Source organism: Salmo salar, chromosome 10 (assembly GCF_965601325.2).
Source record: "Salmo salar chromosome 10, fSalSal1, whole genome shotgun sequence".
Lineage (NCBI taxonomy): Eukaryota > Metazoa > Chordata > Actinopteri > Salmoniformes > Salmonidae > Salmo > Salmo salar.
Window position 1 is genome coordinate 119,391,245 of NC_138300.1, and position 22,704 is coordinate 119,413,948.

The 22,704-nt window shown below is 44.3% G+C and overlaps 1 protein-coding gene across 2 annotated transcripts in view; it reads right to left on the reverse strand.

Moving 5' to 3' along the window:
* The window catches only part of LOC106561697 (cGMP-inhibited 3',5'-cyclic phosphodiesterase 3A), a 224,941-nt gene that overhangs the window by 41,661 nt on the left and 160,576 nt on the right, over window positions 1-22,704 (reverse strand). For both annotated transcript variants that reach the window (XM_014125905.3, XM_045688503.2), the window contains exons 3-5: window positions 19,954-20,106; window positions 15,024-15,140; window positions 4,096-4,250 (exon numbers count right to left, since the gene is read on the reverse strand). In XM_014125905.3, coding sequence (XP_013981380.3) covers window positions 4,096-4,250; window positions 15,024-15,140; window positions 19,954-20,106 — 425 coding nt within the window. The remainder of the gene's footprint in view (window positions 1-4,095; window positions 4,251-15,023; window positions 15,141-19,953; window positions 20,107-22,704) is intronic.

Sequence of the window (22,704 nt, forward strand, 5' to 3'; positions counted from 1 at the left end):
CTAACCACTTAGGAAGTGAGGTGTAGCGCCTACAGACTGAGACAGGGTGAGGCAGACTGAGGCAGGGTGAGGCAGAATGTGCAGACTGAGGCAGAATGTGCAGACTGAGGCAGAATGTGCAGACTGAGGCAGGGTGAGGCAGACTGAGGCAGGGTGAGGCAGACTGAGGCAAGGTGAGGCAGAATGTGCAGACTGAGTCTGTCGGGAAGAAGCAGAGTCTGTCGGGAAGAACCAGTCTGTCGGGAAAAACCAGAGTCTGTTTGGAAGAAGCAGTCTGTTGGGAAGAAGTAGAGTCTGTTGGGAAGAAGTAGAGTCTGTTGGGAAGAAGCAGAGTCTGTAGGGAAGAAGCAGAGTCTGTAGGGAAGAAGCAGAGTCTGTCGGGAAGAAGCAGAGTCTGTCGGGAAGAAGCAGAGTCTGTCGGGTTGGGAAGAAGTAGAGTCTGTATGGAAGAAGTAGTCTGTTGGGAAGAAGCAGAGTCTGTAGGGAAGAAGCAGAGTCTGTTGGGAAGAAGCAGAGTCTGTGGGGAGCAGAGTCTGTAGGGAAGAAGCAGAGTCTGTCGGGAAGAAGCAGAGTCTGTAGGGAAGAAGCAGAGTCTGTAGGGAAGAAGCAGAGTCTGTAGGGAAGAAGCAGAGTCTGTAGGGAAGAAGCAGAGTCTGTAGGGAAGAAGCAGAGTCTGTTGGGAAGAACCAGAGTCTGTTAGGAAGAAGCAGGAAGAAGTCCTGGCAACAAACAAACACCACGTCAAGACTTTGACATTTGTTTTTCATCCAGCTTCCATTTTTTTCCATCCAGCGTATTTGAGTGTGTGTGTGTGTGTGTGTGTGTGTGTGTGTGTGTGTGTGTGTGTGTGTGTGTGTGTGTGTGTGTGTGTGTGTGTGTGTGTGTGTGTGTGTGTGTGTGTGTGTGTGTGTGTGTGTGTGTGTGTGTGCATGCGTGTGCGTGTGTGTGCGTGTGTGTGTGTTTGGGTGCATATGTCTGTCTTGTGCGGGTGTGTGTAGTCCCTCCTCTGTTATCCGCTTGCATGTTGCTCCAGACCCACACAGAGGACCTAATGTTGCCAGGAAGTTTCCATTTACAGACAAAACTTATGCTCAGTCAGAGAGCCCTTTTGTGTCGACCTGTCGTGTGTGTGTGTGTGTGTGTGTGTGTGTGTGTGTGTGTGTGTGTGTGTGTGTGTGTGTGTGTGTGTGTGTGTGTGTGTGTGTGTGTGTGTGTGTGTGTGTGTGTGTGTGTGTGTGTGTGTGTTTGTCTTCATTAGAGAAGCCTTTCATGTCTATGTCATGAGCGTGTTGAGGGGTAAATGAGAAGGAGGATAGGAACATGAAGGAAGAGAATTTTTATCTGTTCTGTCTGCGTTCAGCTTTGAAAGACAATGAGAATAAGCTCTCTCATGAATGTTTCAGCATTGGTTCTTCAAGTATGCACGCATACTTTCCATCTCTCTCACACACACACACACACACACACACACACACACACACACACACACACACACACACACACACACACACACACACACACACACACACACACACACACACACACACACTATCATGCTAAAGCTCGGTTAGATCAGCTGGTTAGATCAGCTCAGTTAGATCAGCTGGTTAGATCAGCTGGTTAGATCAGCTGGTTAGATCATCTCAGATAGATCAGTTGGTTAGATCAGCTGGTTAGATCAGCTGGTTAGATCAGCTGGTTAGATCAGCTCGGATAGATCAGCTGGTTAGATCTTCTGGTTAGATCAGCTGGTTAGATCAACTCAGATCAGCTGGTTAGCTCAACTCAGTTAGATCATCTCAGTTAGATCAGCTAGTTAGATCATCTCAGTTAGATCAGCTGGTTAGATCAGCTGGTTAGATCATCTGGTTAGATCAGCTGGTTAGATCATCTGGTTAGATCATCTGGTTAGATCATCTGGTTAGATCATCTTGTTAGATCAGCTGGTTAGATCAGCTGGTTAGATCAGCTGGATAGATCAGCTCGGATAGATCAGCTGGTTAGATCAGCTGGTTAGATCTTCTGGTTAGATCAGCTGTTTAGATCAACTCAGATCAGCTGGTTAGATCATCTTGTTAGATTAGCTGGTTAGATCAGCTGGTTAGATCAACTGTTTAAATCTGCTGGTTAGATCAGCTGGTTAGATCAACTCAGTTAGATCAGCTGGTTAAATCAGCTGGTTAGATCATCTGGTTAGATCAGCTGGTTAGATCAGCTGGTTAGATCATCTTGTTAGATCATCTTGTTAGATCATCTGGTTAGATCAGCTGGTTAGATCAGCTGGTTAGATCATCTTGTTAGATCATCTGGTTAGATCAGCTGGTTAGACCAGCTGGTTAGATCAGCTGGTTAGATCAACTGTTTAAATCTGCTGGTTAGATCAGCTGGTTAGATCAACTCAGTTAGATCAGCTGGTTAAATCAGCTGGTTAGATCATCTGGTTAGATCAGCTGGTTAGATCAGCTGGTTAGATCAGCTGGTTAGATCATCTCAGATAGATCAGCTGGTTAGATCAGCTGGTTAGATCAGCTGGTTAGATCAGCTGGTTAGATCATCTCAGATAGATCAGCTGGTTAGATCAGCTGGTTAGATCAGCTCGGTTAGATCAGCTGGTTAGATCAGCTCGGTTAGATCAGCTCGGTTAGATCAGCTGGTTAGATCAGCTGGTTAGATCAGCTGGTTAGATCAGCTGGTTAGATCAGCTCATGCTCAAACAATAAATAATGTCACAGTAACCCCTTCATAGGAAATATTGACCCTGTGGAGACATTCCCTAAACACAAACCTACCACAACGTCGTCTAATTACAAAACAGAGACTATTAAAGGACATGGATCCATGTGAACTATAGCACAATAATAATACCAAAACATCATAACAGGCCTGTGTATTCTCAGCATCACGCATCAATCTAGAGAAGATTTCATGTTGGAAATGACTAATAATATACTATGTATTGGTTCAGGGACAGGGGGAAAATACTGACTGTGAGACAGTGTGTGACTGTGGCCTTGTTAGGACGTTTTCAGCTGTTTTCATTTCAGTTTATCAGTCACATCTCAATTCTATGCAGCCTTCCCAAGACCCCCAGCAACACACACACACTCATACACTCATACACACACACACACACACACACACACACACACACACACACACACACACACACACACACACACACACACACACACACCACACACACACACACACACACACACACACACACACACACACACACACACACACAGAGAGAGAGAGAGACCTGCCTACTTAATGTAGCCACAGTCAAAGCTCCCAGCTAGTACTCACAAACCCCAAAGGCCTACATCTGTTTATTATATACACAACTCTGACTCCTGTCTCTGCAGAATTCATGTATAATGGAGTGTCTTCCATGTTTTAGTTATTCAGGTTAATTCCTTAAGCTGGGGGGCAGCTAGCGGTTAGAGCGTTGGGCAAGTAACCCGAAAGGTTGCTAGTTTGAATCCCCGAGCCTACGAGGTGAAAAATCCTTTGATGTGCCCTTGAGCAAGGAACTTAACCCATATGTTTGTCCTGTGTTTTTTGCATAACCCAACTCCCCCTAAGTTATGGCTTTGCTGATAACTTGAAAAAAATGTACTATGACTGTGATGTGTAGTTGTATCACCTAGCTATCTTTTAAGATTAATGCACTAACTGTGACTCTGGATAAGAGTCTGCTTTTAAAAAAAACAATTTTTACAAAAAAAAGAGCACAGAGTCTCTCTGTCCCACATGGGGCACATGGTCCATTTCCATAAATGACTGTCTGCTGGGGCGTATTGCTTCATTATGCCACAGTATGACTCTGGGTTTAGCATGTTATAGTAAAGTGAACCCATTTCAACTCCAATATCCTACTGATGACAGGCATGTTGTGATTATCACTATGGTGATCACGGTACGATTACAATTTCATGCCAAACTTCTTTTTAAAAACCCATTCTAGAACCCATAGCACCATTCTAGAATTCTATTGGGGTCTAAAGGGTTAACCCATGCTGTATTTGTACTGTTGGATAGTTTGAGAGGGTTAGGGTAAGGACCAGAGTCGGGGTCAGTACTGTAGCCTACCTGCAGGTGAGCGGTTCGTGGAAGGGTTTGATGCTGATGCTGGGCCTGCGTACTGGTCCAGGCTCGATGGTGGGCAGGCCCGTAGCTGAGGTGGTGGTGGTCCATGTGGAGGAGATCCTCCTCAACAGCCCCGGGTGCAGGCTACGCCGCAGACGCTACAAACGCACAACATTATACAATGATCTGTTAGATAAGTAGCTATGCGATGTTCATGTGCTACGCCGCAGATGCTACAGTGGAAACAAATAACGCAACAACTGATTTGAAAGAATTTCCATACTACATTACTTATTGGTATAAGTGTGGATATTGGGACAAAGCTATTGTCTTTTAACACATACATGCAGTAAGATGTGTAGAGATCAAAGCGATTGAAGAATCAGAGTCTGCAGAGGGCTGTATGAGTTCCTCATCATTCTAGTGAGGTATTAGGTGGGCCGTTGTTGACACTATTTCATTGGATTATCTCTCTCTTCCTTTCCCCTCTCCTCTCCTCTCTCTCCCACCCTATCTTCTTTCCCTGGGATTCCCAGTAGCGATGCTGCCATCTGTTTGCTGGCAGAGAGTTGGCACTATGTGTGGCAGAGCTCTCTCATGCAACCTCTTGACATGCACCATGACCCAGTACGCGCTGCTGTCTGTCTGTCTGTCTGTCTGTCTGTCTGTCTGTCTGTCTGTCTGTCTGTCTGTCTGTCTGTCTGTCTGTCTGTCTGTCTGTCTGTCTGTCTGTCTGTCTGTCTGTCTGTCTCTGTCTGTCTGTCTGTCTGTCTGTCTGTCTGCCCGGCCAGCTCAATTGTAAACTCCTGCTGTGATATCTGAGTAAATACAGCTGAGATGTTTCATGGTGTTTGATGATGTTTCATGGTGTTTGGTGATGTTTCATGGTGTTTGGTGATGTTTCATGGTGTTTGGTGATGTTTCATGGTGTTTGGTGATGTTTCATGGTGTTTGGTGATGTTTTGTGGTGTTTGGTGATGTTTTGTGGTGTTTGGTGATGTTTTGTGGTGTGTGATGATGTTTCATGGTGTTTGGTGATGTTTTGTGGTGTTTGGTGATGTTTCATGGTGTTTGGTGATGTTTGTGGTGTTGGTGATGTTTTGTGGTGTTTGGTGATGTTTCATGGTGTTTGGTGATGTTTCATGGTGTTTGGTGATGTTTCATGGTGTTTGGTGATGTTTCATGGTGTTTGGTGATGTTTCATGGTGTTTGGTGATGTTTTGTGGTATCTGGTGATGTTTTGTGGTGTTTGGTGATGTTTTGTGGTGTTTGGTGATGTTTCATGGTGTTTGGTGATGTTTTGTGGTGTTTGGTGATGTTTTGTGGTGTTTGATGATGTTTTGTGGTGTGTGATGATGTTTGTGGTGTTTGGTGATGTTTCATGGTGTTTGGTGATGTTTTGTGGTGTTTGGTGATGTTTGTGGTGTTTGGTGATGTTTCATGGTGTTTGGCGATGTTTTGTGGTGTGTGATGTTTCATGGTGTTTTGTGATGTTTCGGGGGGAGGTGGTGTTTGGTGATGTTTCATGGTGTTTGGTGATGTTTTGTGGTGTTTGGTGATGTTTTGTGGTGTGTGATGATGTTTTGTGATGTTTCATGGTGTTTTGTGATGTTTCATGGTGTTTGGTGATGTTTTGTGGTGTTTGGTGATGTTTTGTGGTGTTTGATGATGTTTCATGGTGTTTGGTGATGTTTAGTGGTGTTTGGTGATGTTTCATGGTGTTTGGTGATGTTTTGTGGTATCTGGTGATGTTTTGTGGTGTTTGGTGATGTTTTGTGGTGTTTGGTGATGTTTCATGGTGTGTGATGATGTTTCATGGTGTGTGATGATGTTTCATGGTGTTTGGTGATGTTTCATGGTGTTTGGTGATGTTTTGTGGTGTGTGATGATGTTTCATGGTGTTTGGTGAAGTTTTGTGGTGTTTGGTGATGTTTCATGGTGTTTGGTGATGTTTCATGGTGTTTGGTGATGTTTTGTGGTGTGTGATGATGTTTTGTGATGTTTCATGGTGTTTGGTGATGTTTTGTGGTGTTTGGTGATGTTTTGTGGTGTTTGGTGATGTTTTGTGGTGTTTGGTGATGTTTTGTGGTGTGTGATGATGTTTTGTGGTGTTTGGTGATGTTTTGTGGTGTTTGGTGATGTTTCATGGTGTTTGGTGATGTTTCATGGTGTTTGGTGATGTTTTGTGGTGTTTGGTGATGTTTGTGGTGTTTGGTGATGTTTCATGGTGTTTGGTGATGTTTGTGGTGTTTGGTGATGTTTGTGGTGTTTGGTGATGTTTAGTGGTGTTTGATGATGTTTTGTGGTGTTTGATGATGTTTCGTGGTGTTCGGTGATGTTTTGTGGTGTTTGATGATGTTTTGTGGTGTGTGATGATGTTTGTGGTGTTTGGTGATGTTTCATGGTGTTTGGTAGGAGCGGTAGAGATACTCTCAAAGATCGGCTATGAAAAAGCCAACTGACACTTACTCTTGTGTTACTGACTTGTTGCACCCTCGACAACTACTATGATTATTATTATTTGACCCTGCTGGTCATTTATGAACATTTGAACATCTTGGCCATCTGCTGTTATAATCTCCACCCGGCACAGCCAGAAGAGGACTGGCCACCCCTCATAGCCTGGTTCCTCTCTAGGTTTCTTCCTAGGTTTTGGCCTTTCTAGGGAGTTTTTCCTAGCCACTGTACTTCTACACCTGCATTGCTTGCTGTTTGGGGTTTTAGGCTGGGTTTCTGTACAGCACTTTGAGATATCAGCTGATGTAAGAAGGGCTATATAAATACATTTGATTTTGATTTGGTGGTATCTGGTGATGTTTCATGGTGTTTGATGATGTTTTGTGGTGTTTGGTGACGTTTTGTGATGTTTGATGATGTTTAATGGTGTTTGGTGATGTTTAGTGATGTTCAGTGATGTTTCGTTATGTATCATGATATTTTGCACCATGACCCAGTACCTGCTGTCTGTCTGTCTGTCTGTCTGTCTGTCTGTCTGTCTGTCTGTCTGTCTGTCTGTCTGTCTGTCTGTCTGTCTGTCTGTCTGTCTGTCTGTCTGTCTGTCTGTCTGTCTGTCTGTCTGTCTGTCTGTCTGCCTGCCTGCCTGCCTGCCTGCCGCCTGGTGTTTAGTGATGTTTCGTTATGTATCATGATATTTTGGAATGTTTCAAGATGTTTTGTGGTGTTTGGTGATGTTTGGTGATGTTTTGTGGTGTTTGGTGATGTTTTGTGGTGTTTGGTGATGTTTTGTGATGTTTTGTGGTGTTTTGTGGTGTTTGGTGATGTTTTGTGGTGTTTGGTGGTGTTTGGTGATGTTTTGTGGTGTTTGGTGGTGTTTGGTGGTGTTTGGTGATGTTTTGTGGTGTTTGGTGATGTTTTGTGGTGTTTGGTGATGTTTTGTGGTGTTTGGTGATGTTTTGTGATGTTTGATGATGTTTGGTGGTGTTTGGTGATGTTTTGTGGTGTTTGGTGATGTTTTGTGATGTTTGGTGATGTTTTGTGATGTTTGATGATGTTTGGTGGTGTTTGGTGGTGTTTGGTGATGTTTTGTGGTGTTTGGTGATGTTTCGTGGTGTTTGGTGATGTTTTGTGGTGTTTGGTGATGTTTTGTGGTGTGTGATGATGTTTCATGGTGTTTGGTGATGTTTTGTGGTGTTTGGTGATGTTTTGTGGTGTTTGGTGATGTTTTGTGGTGTTTGGTGATGTTTCATGGTGTTTGGTGATGTTTTGTGGTGTTTGGTGATGTTTTGTGGTGTTTGGTGATGTTTTGTGATGGGTACAAAGAGTGTGGTTTGTTTAGATGTTACAGGTTATGTGTTCATGGTTCATGTGGAGAAAAATGTTTAGTTAAAGTTTCAAACAGTTTGTTAACGATTAGTGGCTCAGCATATTAAAAATGAGAACATGCTGCACTTTAAGTGTGTGTGTGTACATGAATATGTGCACACGCCTATATGTGTGTTTTTAGAAGAATGCAAGTTTGGGGATTTAAGCACTGGAAAGCCATCAGTATGCACCACAGTGGATGTCAAAACTTCTCTTAGAGAAAAAAGCAAGCACAGCACAGCAGTACAGGACTTTCCACCCACACACACACACACACACACACACACACACACACACACACACACACACACACACACACACACACACACACACACACACACACACACACACACACACACACACACACACACACACACACCCTCCGCCGCTAACCACATTCCCCCTCCTCCAGTTCTCTCCCACAGGCACTTAGAGTTCTGCCAGCCCTCTCTCCCTGACTCTCCCTGGCCCTCCCTGGCCCTCCCTGGCCCTCCATGGCCCTCCATGGCCCTCCCTGGCCCTCCCTGGCCCTCCATGGCCCTCCCTGGCTCTCCCTGGCCCTCCATGGCCCTCCATGGCCCTCCCTGGCTCTCCCTGGCCCTCCATGGCCCTCCCTGGCCCTCCCTGGCCCTCCATGGCCCTCCCTGGCTCTCCCTGGCCCTCCATGGCCCTCCATGGCCCTCCCTGGCCCTCCATGGCCCTCCCTGGCTCTCCCTGGCCCTCCATGGCCCTCCATGGCCCTCCATGGCCCTCCCTGGCTCTCCCTGGCCCTCCATGGCCCTCCATGGCCCTCCATGGCTCTCCCTGGCCCTCCATGGCCCTCCATGGCCCTCCCTGGCTCTCCATGGCCCTCCCTGGCTCTCCCTGGCCCTCCATGGCCCTCCATGGCCCTCCCTGGCCCTCCATGGCCCTCCCTGGCCCTCCATGGCCCTCCATGGCCCTCCATGGCTCTCCCTGGCTCTCCATGGCCCTCCCTGGCTCTCCCTGGCCCTCCATGGCCCTCCATGGCCCTCCATGGCCCTCCATGGCCCTCCCTGGCTCTCCCTGGCCCTCCATGGCCCTCCATGGCCCTCCATGGCTCTCCCTGGCCCTCCATGGCCCTCCATGGCCCTCCCTGGCTCTCCATGGCCCTCCCTGGCTCTCCCTGGCCCTCCATGGCCCTCCATGGCCCTCCCTGGCCCTCCATGGCCCTCCCTGGCCCTCCATGGCCCTCCATGGCCCTCCATGGCTCTCCCTGGCTCTCCATGGCCCTCCCTGGCTCTCCCTGGCCCTCCATGGCCCTCCATGGCCCTCCATGGCTCTCCATGGCTCTCCATGGCCCTCCCTGGCTCTCCCTGGCCCTCCATGGCCCTCCATGGCCCTCCATGGCTCTCCCTGGCTCTCCATGGCCCTCCCTGGCTCTCCCTGGCCCTCCATGGCCCTCCCTGGCCCTCCATGGCCCTCCATGGCCCTCCATGGCCCTCCCTGGCTCTCCATGGCCCTCCCTGGCTCTCCCTGGCCCTCCATGGCCCTCCCTGGCCCTCCCTGGCCCTCCCTGGCTCTCCCTGGCCCTCCCTGGCTTTCCCTGGCCCTCCCTGGCCCTCCCTGGAACTCCCTGGCCCTCCCTGGCTCTCCCTAGAAAGGTACAACCTAATGAGGACAGCCTAATGTGTGTGTGTGTGTGTGTGTGTGTGTGTGTGTGTGTGTGTGTGTGTGTGTGTGTGTGTGTGTGTGTGTGTGTGTGTGTGTGTGTGTGTGTGTGTGCGCGCACGCAAGCCTGTGTGTGTGTATGTAAAGTAGCCTCCTTAGCTTCTCCATGATTGGGAGCTGCACTGTTTGTCTTAGCTATACTTTTAACAAGGTTTTATTGCGTCAGTGCTTCATACAGACGAGCTAAAACTATCATTCTGCCAGCTCTGGGACTGGTTTGATCACTTATGGAGCAGGGAACAGTCGACCGACCACACACACTGTGGGAGTTGTGGGGAGTTAGGAGAGAGGGAATAGAGGGGGACCAAAGTGAAGTAGAGGGGAAATAGTTTAGATATATAATCCTTCAGATAAATGATCAACGTATCAACAGGGAGTCCTCCTGTCTGTAAATACATAAACTGTCATCCCTCATCCCTGTCATCCCTTATGCCTCTCTAGTCGCTTAGTGCCTTTCTGCTTCTACACATCTCTTTCTCTCTCTTTCTGTCTCTGCCTCTGTCTCTGTCTCTGGTCTCTGTCTCTCTCAATTCAATTCAAAGTTCTTTATTGGCATGGGAAACATATGTTAACATTGCCAAATCAAGTGAAATAGATCATAAACAAAAGTGGAATGAACAAATAAAAAGTTTACAGTAAACATTACACTCACTGTATATATACAGTGTTGTAACAATGTGCAAATAGTTTAGTTCAAAGGGGAAATAAATAAACATAAATATGGGTTGTATTTACAATGGTGTTTGTTCTTCACTGGTTGCCCTTTTCTTGTGGCAACAAGTCACACATCTTGCTGCTGTGATGGCACACTGTGGAATTTCACCCAGTAGATATGGGAGTTTATCAAAATTGGATTTGTTTTTTAATTCTTTGTGGATCTGTGTAATCTGGGGGAAATATGTGTCTCTAATATGGTCATACATTTGGCAGGAGTTTAGGAAGTGCAGCTCAGTTTCCACCTCATTTTGTGGGTAGTGTACACATAGCCTGTCTTCTCTTGAGAGCCACTTCTGCCTTCGGCGGCCTTTCTCAATAGCAAGGCTATGCTCACTGAGTCTGTACATAGTCAAATCTTTACGTATGTTTGGGTCAGTCACAGTGGTCAGGTATTCAGCCACTGTGTATTCTCTGTTCAGGGCCAAATAGTATTCCAGTTTGCTCAGTTTTTTTGTTAATCCTTTCCAATGTGTTAAATCTCATGATTTGGTTGGGTCTAATTGTGTTGCTGTCCTGGGGCTCTGTGGGGTCTGTTTGTGTTTGTGAACAGAGCCCCAGGACCAGCTTGCTTAGGGGACTCTTCTCCAGGTTCATCTCTCTGTAGGGGATGGCTTTGTTATGGAAGGTTTGGGAATCGCTTCCTTTTAGGTGGTGGTAGAATGTAACGTCTCTTTTCTGGATTGTGATAATTAGCCTAATTCTGCTCTGCATGCATTATTTGGTGTTTAGCAGACCCACATGACAAATTGAGTCAAAAGATTTTTTGAAATCAACAAATCTCACTCACTCACTCACTCACTCACTCACTCACTCACTCACTCACTCACTCACTCACTCACTCACTCACTCACTCACTCACTCACTCACTCACTCACTCTCTCTCTCGCTCTCTCCATCTCTCTCTCGCTATCTCTCGCTCTCTCTCTCCATCTCTCTCTCGCTCTCTCTCTCATCTCTCTCTCTCTCCCTCTCTCTCTCTCTCTCGCTCTCTCTCTCTCCATCTCTCTCTCCCTCTCTCTCTCTCTCTCTCTCTCTCTTTCGCTCCATCTCTCTCTCCATCTCTCTCTCCCTCTCTCTCTCCCTCTCTCTCTCCCTCTCTCTCTCCCTCTCTCTCTCTCTCTCTCTCGCTATCTCTCTCTCTCTCTCTCTCTCGCTCCATCTCTCTCTCCATCTATCTCTCTCTCCCTCTCTCTCTCCCTCTATCTCTCTCTCTCTCTCTCTCCAGCTCTCTCTCTGCCTGCTTCTGAAAATCTGTCATGTTGACACAGCTGTTTAAATGAAAGAGAGAACGAGAAGGAGAACCCCCCTCTAACCACCAGACTCGTGCTATATTTTTCTCCTCTATGAAAATACAGTCTTTTCTTTGACGGTAAAAAGTTAAAAGCAGGGGAGTACTCTTGCTCATTAGCCAGACAATAAAACATGAACATATGCGTGTAACATTGTTACGTAGGCCATATGTCATGTTAGGGAGGGTTATTGTCACGTCCTGACCATAGTAAGATGTTATTTTCTATGGTAGAGTAGGTCAGGGCGTGACAGGGGGCGTTTTTCTATGTTTTGTATTTCTATGTTCTAGTTTTTGTATTTCTATGTTGGTTTTGTTTGGGATGATCTCTAATTAGAGGCAGCTGGTCCTCGTTGTCTCTAATTGGAGATCATACTTAAGTAGGGTTTTTTCCACCTGGGTTTGTGGGAGATTAGTTTTGAGTAGTGTCTGTTTCACCTCTGCGTCACGTTTTTTTTTTTTTTTTTTTTGTCTTTCAGGTTTATTTATGTATCGCATAGTTTCACAGTATAAATAAAATGTGGAACGACACACACGCTGCACTTTGGTCCGCTCATTCCTACCACAACTGTGACAGTTATAACAAGGATGAATCACTGATTCAACAACATATTTCACGACGCTACATGTGGTAACCATGTCAAAGTTGCATTTCTTACACTGTTTAATTTCAACCAAAAAAGGAAATTCCTCTGCTATTCTGTCTTATACCAGTCCATACCTCTCCACTAAATATATGCACTGTAGTCATTATACAGTGCCTTCAGAAAGTAGTCACACCCCTTGACTTTTTACACATTTGAAAGTGGAATTATGTTTTTCTAAATTTGTACAAATTGATTAAAAAATGAAAAGCTGAAATGTCTTAAGTCAACAAGGTAAACAATCTGTCGATTTGCCCTTGAACAAGTCACTTATTTTTATTTTATTTATTTAAACCTTTATTTAACCCTAATTGCTTCTGTTAGTCGCTCTGGATTTGAGCGTCTGTTAAATGACTTAAATCTTATGGCAAGCCTAAATAAATTCAGGCGTAAACATTTGCTGTTTAAGTTGCATGGACTCACTCTGTGTGCAATAATGACTACCTAATCTCTGTACTGCACACATACAATCACCTGTACAGGCCCTCAGTCAAGCAGTGAATTTAAAATACAGATTCAACCACAAAGACCAGGGAGGTTTTTCCAGATAAACCTGAAGATGGATCAACAACATTGTAGTTACTCCACAATTCTAACCTAATTGACAGACTGAAAAGAAGGAAGTTAGTACAGAATAAAACATAATATAAAACATGCATCCTGTTTGCAATAAGGCACTGAAGTAAAACTGCAAAAAATCTTGCAAAGAAATTGACTTTATGACTAGAATACAAATTGTTATGTTTGGGGTAAATCCAACACAACACATCACTGAGTACCACTCTTCATATTTTAAGCATGGTGGTGGCTGCATCATGTTATGGGTATGCTTGTCATCGGCAAGGACTAGGGAGGACTAAGGAAATAGAGCTAAGTACAGGCAGAATCCTAGTGGTTCAGTCTGCTTTCCAAATAGTGTTGGGCCGTATCCAGATGTTCACACTGTCATACCGTTTTCAGTACTATACCGGGGTATACAGTATTACTGGAAGTGCACATAAGGGGTCGTATAAAAAAATACAACACAAAACAATTTAGGCAACAGGGATCTTGATCCGGGAGGGGATTATAGCCTCGTCATTGTTATTTTATTGTGTTACTTTTGATTTTATTTTTGACTTTATTTTATTTAGTACATATTTTCTTAACTCTATTTCTTGAACTGCATTGTTGGTTAAGGGCTTGTAAGTAAGCATTTCACGGTAAGGTCTACACCTGTTGCATTCGGCACGTGTAACAAATAACATTTGATTTGATTTGATTAAATGTCTCTGTTGTAACAAAAAAGCTTGATCTTGACATTTAGCCAAATAGCTAGCAAGTTAGCAAACCAAATGCATAGCTAGAGCCCTGAGCTGAATGTAATTTATTTGACAAACCAACAAGGCAGGCGTATTTCAAAATACCCGGGTATGTGGTATAAACGGTATATCACCCAAGACTATTTCCAAAAGATACTGGGAGACAAATTCACCTTTCAGCAGGACAAATTCACCTTTCAGCAGGACAAAAACCTAAAACACAAGGACAAATACACACTGCAGTTGCTTACCAAGATGACATTGAATGTTCCCGAGTGGCCAAGTTACAGATTTGACTTAAATTGGCTTTAACATCTAGGGCAAGACTTAAAAATGGCTGTCTAGCAATGATTAACAACCAATTTGACAAAGCTTGAAGACTTTTTTAAAGAATAATGTGCAAATATTTTACAATCCAGGTGTGGAAAGCTCTTAGAGGTTTACCCAGAAAGACTCACAGCTGTAATCTCTGACAAAGGTGATTCTAACATGTATTGACTCAAGGGGGATGAATACTTATCTAATCAAGATATATTCATTTTTACAAATGTAAAAATGTTACTTTGACATTACAGAGTATTTTGTATGGATTGTTGACCAAAAATGTAAATTAAACAAAGTTGAATTCCACTTTGTAAAAAAACTAAATGTGGAAAAAGTAAAGGGGTGTGAATACTTTCTGAAGGCACTGTATAGCAGTCAGGACCCTCCTCTCCTTAGTATATTGGTCCCCCCCTTCTCAGGCCCATCCTCTGCCCGTCCCCCTTTCCCACCATGCATCTGTTCTCACCTTAGGTAAGGTATTGGTCATCTCCCCTATCTTCTCAGGCCCATCCTCTGCCCGTCTCCCTTTCCCACCATGCATCTGTTCTCACCTTAGGTAAGGTATTGGTCATCTCCCCTATCTTCTCAGGCCCATCCTCTGCCCGTCTCCCTTTCCCACCATGCATCTGTTCTCACCTTAGGTAAGGTATTGGTCATCTCCCCTATCTTCTCAGGCCCATCCTCTGCCCGTCTCCCTTTCCCACCATGCATCTGTTCTCACCTTAGGTAAGGTATTGGTCATCTCCCCTATCTTCTCAGGCCCATCCTCTGCCCGTCTCCCTTTCCCACCATGCATCTGTTCTCACCTTAGGTAAGGTATTGGTCATCTCCCCTATCTTCTCAGGCCCATCCTCTGCCCGTCTCCCTTTCCCACCATGCATCTGTTCTCACCTTAGGTAAGGTATTGGTCATCTCCCCTATCTTCTCAGGCCCATCCTCTGCCCGTCTCCCTTTCCCACCATGCATCTGTTCTCACCTTAGGTAAGGTATTGGTCATCTCCCCTATCTTCTCAGGCCCATCCTCTGCCCGTCTCCCTTTCCCACCATGCATCTGTTCTCACCTTAGGTAAGGTATTGGTCATCTCCCCTGTCTTTTCAGACCCCCCCTCTTCCCCTTTCCCTTTCCCACCATCCATCTGTCCTCACCTTAGGTAAGGTATTGGTCCTCTCCCCTGTCTTCTCAGACCCCTCCTCTGAGTCGGAGCAGATGTAGGCGTCTCCCAGGTTGACGCCCAGGGGAGCGAGGCGCGGACGGTGCAGGGGCTGGAAGAATTGTATATTTAATTTTATTTGACAGATTTAACATACACAAAGCGGTGCCTCAGCCAAGTAAACCTACGGTACATACATACAAATACATATATTATACTTATTTCCATTGTGGTCCACGTTTTGTTTTAGGTAGGCAACAGAATGGACAGATTGGGAAAGACTGGCAGTACATTAGGGACTAGGGCAGGACTCTTCCTCATGCTTTTCCTGCATCTTTTCATTAAAGCTGGTCCCAGATCTGTTTGTGTTCTTGCCTACTCCGTTGCTGTTATTGTCAAGCCAAACGTTAGGAACGGCAATGAGTGATAAAAAGTTGGCATGATAGCACAAACAGATTGTCACTGACTCATGCTATCTTCTCCTACCTGGAAGGGGAGTTGTACCCAATCAACACAAAAACACAATCGAGGAGAACCTTTCCACTGACCTTGAATAAAGCCCCTGTGTTTATGACGACTCAACAGTACTGTATATACGTCGGCTACAACAGTAGAATAAATCTAATGTATGACACCCTAAACATAGAGCTCCAGTCAGTTCTAGAATGGGTAACTAACAATAGGTTTAACATAGAGCTCCAGTCAGTTCTAGAATGGGTAACTAACAACAGCTTTAACATAGAGCTCCAGTCAGTTCTAGAATGGGTAACTAACAATAGGTTTAACATAGAGCTCCAGTCAGTTCTAGAATGGGTAACTAACAATAGGTTTAACATAGAGCTCCAGTCAGTTCTAGAATGGGTAACTAACAATAGGTTTAACATAGAGCTCCAGTCAGTTCTAGAATGGGTAACTAACAATAGCTTTAACATAGAGCTCCAGTCAGTTCTAGAATGGGTAACTAACAATAGGTTTAACATAGAGCTCCAGTCAGTTCTAGAATGGGTAAGTAACAATAGGTTTAACATAGAGCTCCAGTCAGTTCTAGAATGGGTAACTAACAATAGGTTTAACATAGAGCTCCAGTCAGTTCTAGAATGGGTAACTAGCAATAGGTTTAACATAGAGCTCCAGTCAGTTCTAGAATGGGTAACTAACAATAGCTTTAACATAGAGCTCCAGTCAGTTCTAGAATGGGTAACTAACAATAGGTTTAACATAGAGCTCCAGGCAGTTCTAGAATGGGTAACTAACAATAGCTTTAACATAGAGCTCCAGTCAGTTCTAGAATGGGTAACTAACAATAGGTTTAACATAGAGCTCCAGTCAGTTCTAGAATGGGTAACTAACAATAGGTTTAACATAGAGCTCCAGGCAGTTCTAGAATGGGTAACTAGCAATAGGCTGGCGCTAAATATCTCAACAACAAAAAAACGAATTTTGGGACAAATCACTCACTCAACCCTACACCTAATGTAGATCTATTGGGCAAATTGAGGAGACTAAACTGCTGGGTGTAACCCTAGATAGCAATCTGTCATGGTCAAATTATATAGACTCAGTGGTTGCTAAAATGGAAAGAGGTCTGTCCGTGATAAGGTGTTGCTCTGCTTTCTTGACATCTCAGTCGAGCAGACAGGTCCTACAGGCCCTAGTGTTGTCACACCTGGACCACTGCCCAGTTGTGTGGTCAGGTGCGACAAAGAGGAACATAGGTAAATTGCAGTTGGTCCAGAACAGAGCAACACGTATTGCACTTAGATGTACACAGAGGGAAAATGTCAGTAACATGCATGTCAGTCTCTCCTGACTCAAAGTTGAGGAGTGATTGACTGCATCACTATTTGTCTTTGTGCGGGGAATTAATGTGTTCAGACACTCATCAATATAACACAAGCCATTCAACCAGTGGTCTCTTCACAGTCCCCAGCTCCAGAACAGAGGCTGGGAAAATGACTTCATGGAACTCTCAGGCCACCCCTGGTAACACAAGCTAGCAACCAAAAAAACAAACAGATTCAAAAACCAGAAAGAAAAAAAAATACCTTTACGACCCAATGGGGACTGTGAAGAGACACATAGATATATATTTTGTACTGTAATTTACACTGTACTATGTATTACATTATGTAGCTGGGTGGCCTTGAACGAATCCTTGGCTTGTGCAAGCCAGAACAGCTAATAGGACAGGACCCATCTACTGTTTCTGAAGCATGAGGCAGAAGTAGGAGATGATGTAGTGTTATGTAGTATTATGTCCTATTATGTCGTGTTATGTGTCACGTCCTGACCAGTAAAGGGGTTATTTGTTATATTAGTTTGGTCAGGACGTGGCAGGGGGTATTTGTTTAGAGTGTTTCGGGGTTTGTTGGGCTATGTGTTTTGTAGAGGGGTGTTTGATTAGAGTGTTCCGGGGTTTTGGTTTATGTTAGTATATTTCTATGTTCTAGTCTAGTCTTTCTAGTTCTATGTTTAGTTTATTGATTTGGCCTTCAATTGGAGGCAGCTGTTCCTCGTTGCCTCTGATTGAAGGTCCTATGTATAGGGGTGTTTTGGTAATGGGAATTGTGGGTAGTTATTTTCTGTTTAGTGTATGTAGCACCTGACGGGACTGGTTAGTGTCGTTAGTGTCGTTAGTGTCGTTCGTTCGTTCGTTCGTTCGTTCGTTCGTTCGTTTTTGTATACGTGTTTCTTTTGGTTTTTTCTTCTTATATAATAAATAAGAAGATGAGTATACATTTTCCCGCTGCACCTTGGTCCAATCATTACGACACCCGTTACAGTTATGTAGTGTTTGTAGTATTATGTAGTGGCATGTAGTATCATGTAGTGTTATGAAGTATTATGCAGTGTTTTGTCGTATTATGTTGCGCATGTCATGTTATGTAATATTATGTAGTTTTGTGTAGTACAATGCGGTATTATGTAGTGTTATGTAGCATAATGTAGAAGTATGTAGTAGTATGTAGTGTTATGTAGTGTCATGGAGTGTTATCTAGTATTATGTAGTGGTATGTGGTGTTATGGAGTACTATGTATTATTATGTAGTATTATGTAGTGTTATCTAGTATTATGTAGTATTATGTAGTATTATGTAGTGTTATGTAGTGTTAAGTAGTGGTATGTATATTATTATATTATGTATTTGACTTATTTTACTGTTTTCTTTACTGTTTGGACTCCAGGAAGAGTAGTTACTGCCTTGGTAGCGGCTAATTGGGGATCCCAATAAATACTACTACAATGATACACAATACATACACTATATTGCAAGTTACACATACAGTACCAGTCAAAAGTTTGGACACCTACTCATTCAAGGGTTTTTCTTTATTTTTACTATTTTCTACATTGTATAATAATAGTGAAGACATCAAAACTATGAAATAACACATATGACATCATGTAGTAACCAAATCAAGTGTTAAACAATTCAAAATATATTTTATTTTTTAGATTCTTGAAAGTAGCCACCCTTTGCCTTGGTGACAGCTTTGCACACTCTTGGCATTCTCTCAACCAGCTTCATGAGGAACACTTGTTGGCTGCTTTCCCTTCACTCTGCGGCCCAACTCATCCCAAACTATCTCAATTGGGATGAGGTTGGGTGATTGTGGAGGCCAGGTCATCTGATGCAGCACTCCATCACTCTCCTTCTTGGTCAAATAGCCCTTACACAGCCTGGAGGTATGTTTTGGGTCATTGTCCTGTTGAAAAACAAATGATAGTCCCAAATGATAGCGCAAACCAGATGGGATGGCGTGCTGCTGCATAATGCTGTGGTAGCCATGCTGGTTAAGTGTGCCTTGAATTCTAAATAAATCACAGAAAGTGTTACCAGCAAAGCACCCCCACAAGATCACTGTTCCTTCTCCATGCTTCACGGTGGGAACCACACATGCGGAGATCATCCATTCACCTACTCTGCGTCTCACGAAGACACGGCGGTTGGAACCGGTTGGTAACATTAGACAGGAGACTAAATACTCTCCTGTAGAGAACTGAGTTTCTGTACTGTGTGTAGTTGGACCTTAAGGAACCGTCTATGGAACATTATCAGTCTAAAGCGCATCACTAGTCTCCGGCAGACAGTTCTTTGAAACATCATTCTATTGCCAAACTGTTTTGGTTTCCCAGGACCTACAAGAGTTGGGGGTGAGATGGAGGAAAGAGGAGGACGGGAATTGGAGGTATCACTGTAAATAAAAAAAATCTAGTTGTTCCATCAAGTTATTATTAAGTAACTGGTTCCGAAGACTTCTTAATTTACTGAACTTTTCGATCAAAGTGTTACCTGAACTCACAAAGACACGGCAAACCAAACATCTAAAATTTGGACTCATCAGACCAAAGGACAGATTTCCACTGGTCTAATGTCCATTGCTCTTGTTTCTTGGCCCAAGCAAGTCTCTTCTTCTTATTGGTGTCCTTTAGTAGTTGTTTCTTTGCAGCAATTCGACCATGAAGGCCTGATTCAACACAACTGATTGGCTCAAATGCATTAAGAACAAAATAAATTCCACAAATGAACTTTTAACAAGGCACACCTGTTAATTAAAATGCATTCCGGGTGACTACCTCATGAAGCTGGTTAAGAGAACACCAAGAGTGTGCAAAGCTGTCAAGACAAAGGGTGGCTACTTTGAAGAATCTCAAATATAAATTACATTTTGATTTGTTTAACACTTTTTTGGTTACTACATGATTCCATATGTTTTATTGCATAGTTTTGATGTCTTCACTATTATTCTACAATGTAGAAAACAGTAAAAATAAAGAAAAAATAAAGAAAAACCCGTTGAATGAGAAGGTGTGTCCAAGCTTTTCACTGGTACTGCATATCATACATTATATATATATTGCACACTGCCCTTACACATTCTGTCAGTGGCGTAGAAACAGTTGCAAAGAGTTCAGCTCCTACCTGGAAGTTGAGCTGAGTGGTGAGCAGGCTGCTGACGGCACGGAGGGAGGTGCAGGTGTTGGGGGGCAGCGAGGGGTCCGCCAGCAGGTCTGAGATCAGGCCGTGGGCCTCGCCCATCACAGCTATATCCACCACCACACTGGTGCCCAACGACTGCAGAGGGGGAAGAGAGGAAGAGGGGGAAGAGAGGAAGAGGGGGAAGAGAGGGAGAGGGGGGAGAGGGAGAGGGGGAGAGGGGGAGGGGGAAGAGAGGGAGAGGGGGATGAGAGGGAGAGGGGGAAGAGAGGGGGAGGGACAGAGAGGGAGAGGAGGCAGAGGGGGAAGAGAGGCAGAGGGGGAAGAGAGGCAGAGGGGGAAGAGAGGGGGAGGGGAAGAGAGGGAGAGGGAGAGGAGGGAGAGGAGGGAGAGGGGGAAGAGAGGGAGAGGAGGGAGAGGGGGAAGAGAGGGGGAGGGACAGAGAGGGAGAGGAGGCAGAGGGGGAAGAGAGGCAGAGGGGGAAGAGAGGCAGAGGGGGAAGAGGGGGGGAGGGGAAGAGAGGAAGAGGGAGAGGGGGAAGAGAGGGAGAGGGGTAGAGAGGGAGAGGGGGAAGAGAGGGGGAAGAGAGCGAGAGGGGGAAGAGAGGGAGAGGGAAATAACCTTTGATAAATATATTTACCAAGTAATGAACACACTGGAAATCTGGTAAAGTTGTTATACATGAAGTAGTACAGTAAGACATTACTATGTACAATCAAGCATCCAGCTCTGTTTTCACACTGCCTGTCTCTGACCGTGTTAGTCTGGGTCTAAACACTACGACACCGTCCACCGGACTGGGAAGAAGAGAACAGGAGATCATGAGTGATGCTAATGTGGCTGATAGGAGGGGATGCTAATTGATAGATGTCTTGCTGTGTAGGCCAGCCTGGGTGGCTGGCTGTGAAGGGGCTGTTACGAGGTCTGTGTTTGGTGCAGTGTGCGTGCAGGACAGCCTGGGTGGCTGGCTGTGAAGGGGCTGTTACGGCAGAATGATAGGGAACAGATGACGGTCACTCCCACATGAGGAGATAAAGCATTTAGAGAAGACATAGAGGCGTTTACAAGGCTCTATTCTGTTCAGGAGCACGTATGCACACACACACACACACACACACACACACGGCAGAAACACACACACTCCTCAGGCGCTATACTACACCGTTAAAGGATCCCCTGCTCCCAGCAGAGTGCAACATCATTAGCAGCAATGCTAGTGCTAATAGTAGTTGGTAAGAATAGTTGAAGGACTGTATTTCAAACAGTATGAATGTATTTCAAACAGTATGAATGTATTTCAAACAGTATGAATGTATTTCAAACAGTATGAATGTATTTCAAACAGTATGAATGTGTTTCAAACAGTATGAATGTATTTCAAACAGTCATTTAAACATTTGGACAGATCATTTGTCAAATTCGGCTTAAAAACATACGCTATATTCAGCTGGACAGAAATTGATGGAAAGTTAATTAATATTAAGCTCAATAGGAATCCCTGATATGGGATGTGGCCTTTGACCTATAACCCTTTGTGCCTGCGGACCCCTAGTCTGTTTTCACACCGTCTACCCCTACAGCTCTGACGTTTTGACGTCACGCTGGGTGTGTGTGTGTGTGTGTGTGTGTGTGTGTGTGTGTGTGTGTGTGTGTGTGTGTGTGTGTGTGTGTGTGTGTGTGTGTGTGTGTGTGTGTGTGTGTGTGTGAGTGTGTGTGTGTTAGTTAGTTATGCGCGGGTCAGCTGTTTGTTCACACGCATTTTGCTAATTGCTAATAATCTATCCACAACCGCCTGAATATATATGGATAAGTTAAAATCTGAGGCTCACGCCCGACCCTAACCCGCAAATAGAAAATATGCTGTACAGTGTGAGATGGACGGAGTGATTTTTTTGATAGGCTTATATTTCTGCTTCTAATTTCTGACATTTTGATAGGTTTATATTTCTGCTTCTAATTTCTGACATTTTGATAGGCTATTTGTAAACCCTTGCTCACCAGATCAATTTCATAAATCAATAGAATGAATGCTTCAATATAGTTGAAATAGGTAAAGTTTTCTATTTCATCTCTGCTTCTCTTGCGCAGCAAAGATGTTTAGGGGCCGGGGAGAAAATGCAATAACTAAAAAAAAAAAACAGGAAAGATTTTCAATGTAATTTGGTGTATTTTATGTGGTGTCAGCTTTATACACTCAACAAAAATATAAACACAACAGGGCCCTATGTGATATAATGAGCTGAAATAAAAGATCCCATAAATGTTCCATACGCAAAAAAAAAATATTTATCTAAAATGTTGTGCACAAATTTGTAGTCATCCCCGCTAGTGACAAGATAATCCTTCCACCTGACAGGTGTGGCATATCAAGAAGCTGATTAAACAGCATGATCATTACACAGGCAGACAGCTGTTGCCAATTTCTCTACCATAAGTCGCTTGCAACGGCGTTTTAGAGAATTTGGCAGTACGTCCAACCGGTCTCACAATCGCAAACCAAGCGTAACCACGCCAGCACAGGATCTCCACAGGACCTCCACATCCAGCTTCTTCGCCTGCAGGATCATCTGAGACCAGTCACCTGATGAAACTGTGGGTTTACACAACCAAAGAACTTCAGCACAAACTGTCAGAAACTGTCCCAGGGAACCTCAGCTTTCTTTTACATTTTTTATTTATTTAACCTTTATTTAACCAGGTAGGCAAGTTGAGAACAAGTTCTCATTTACAACTGCG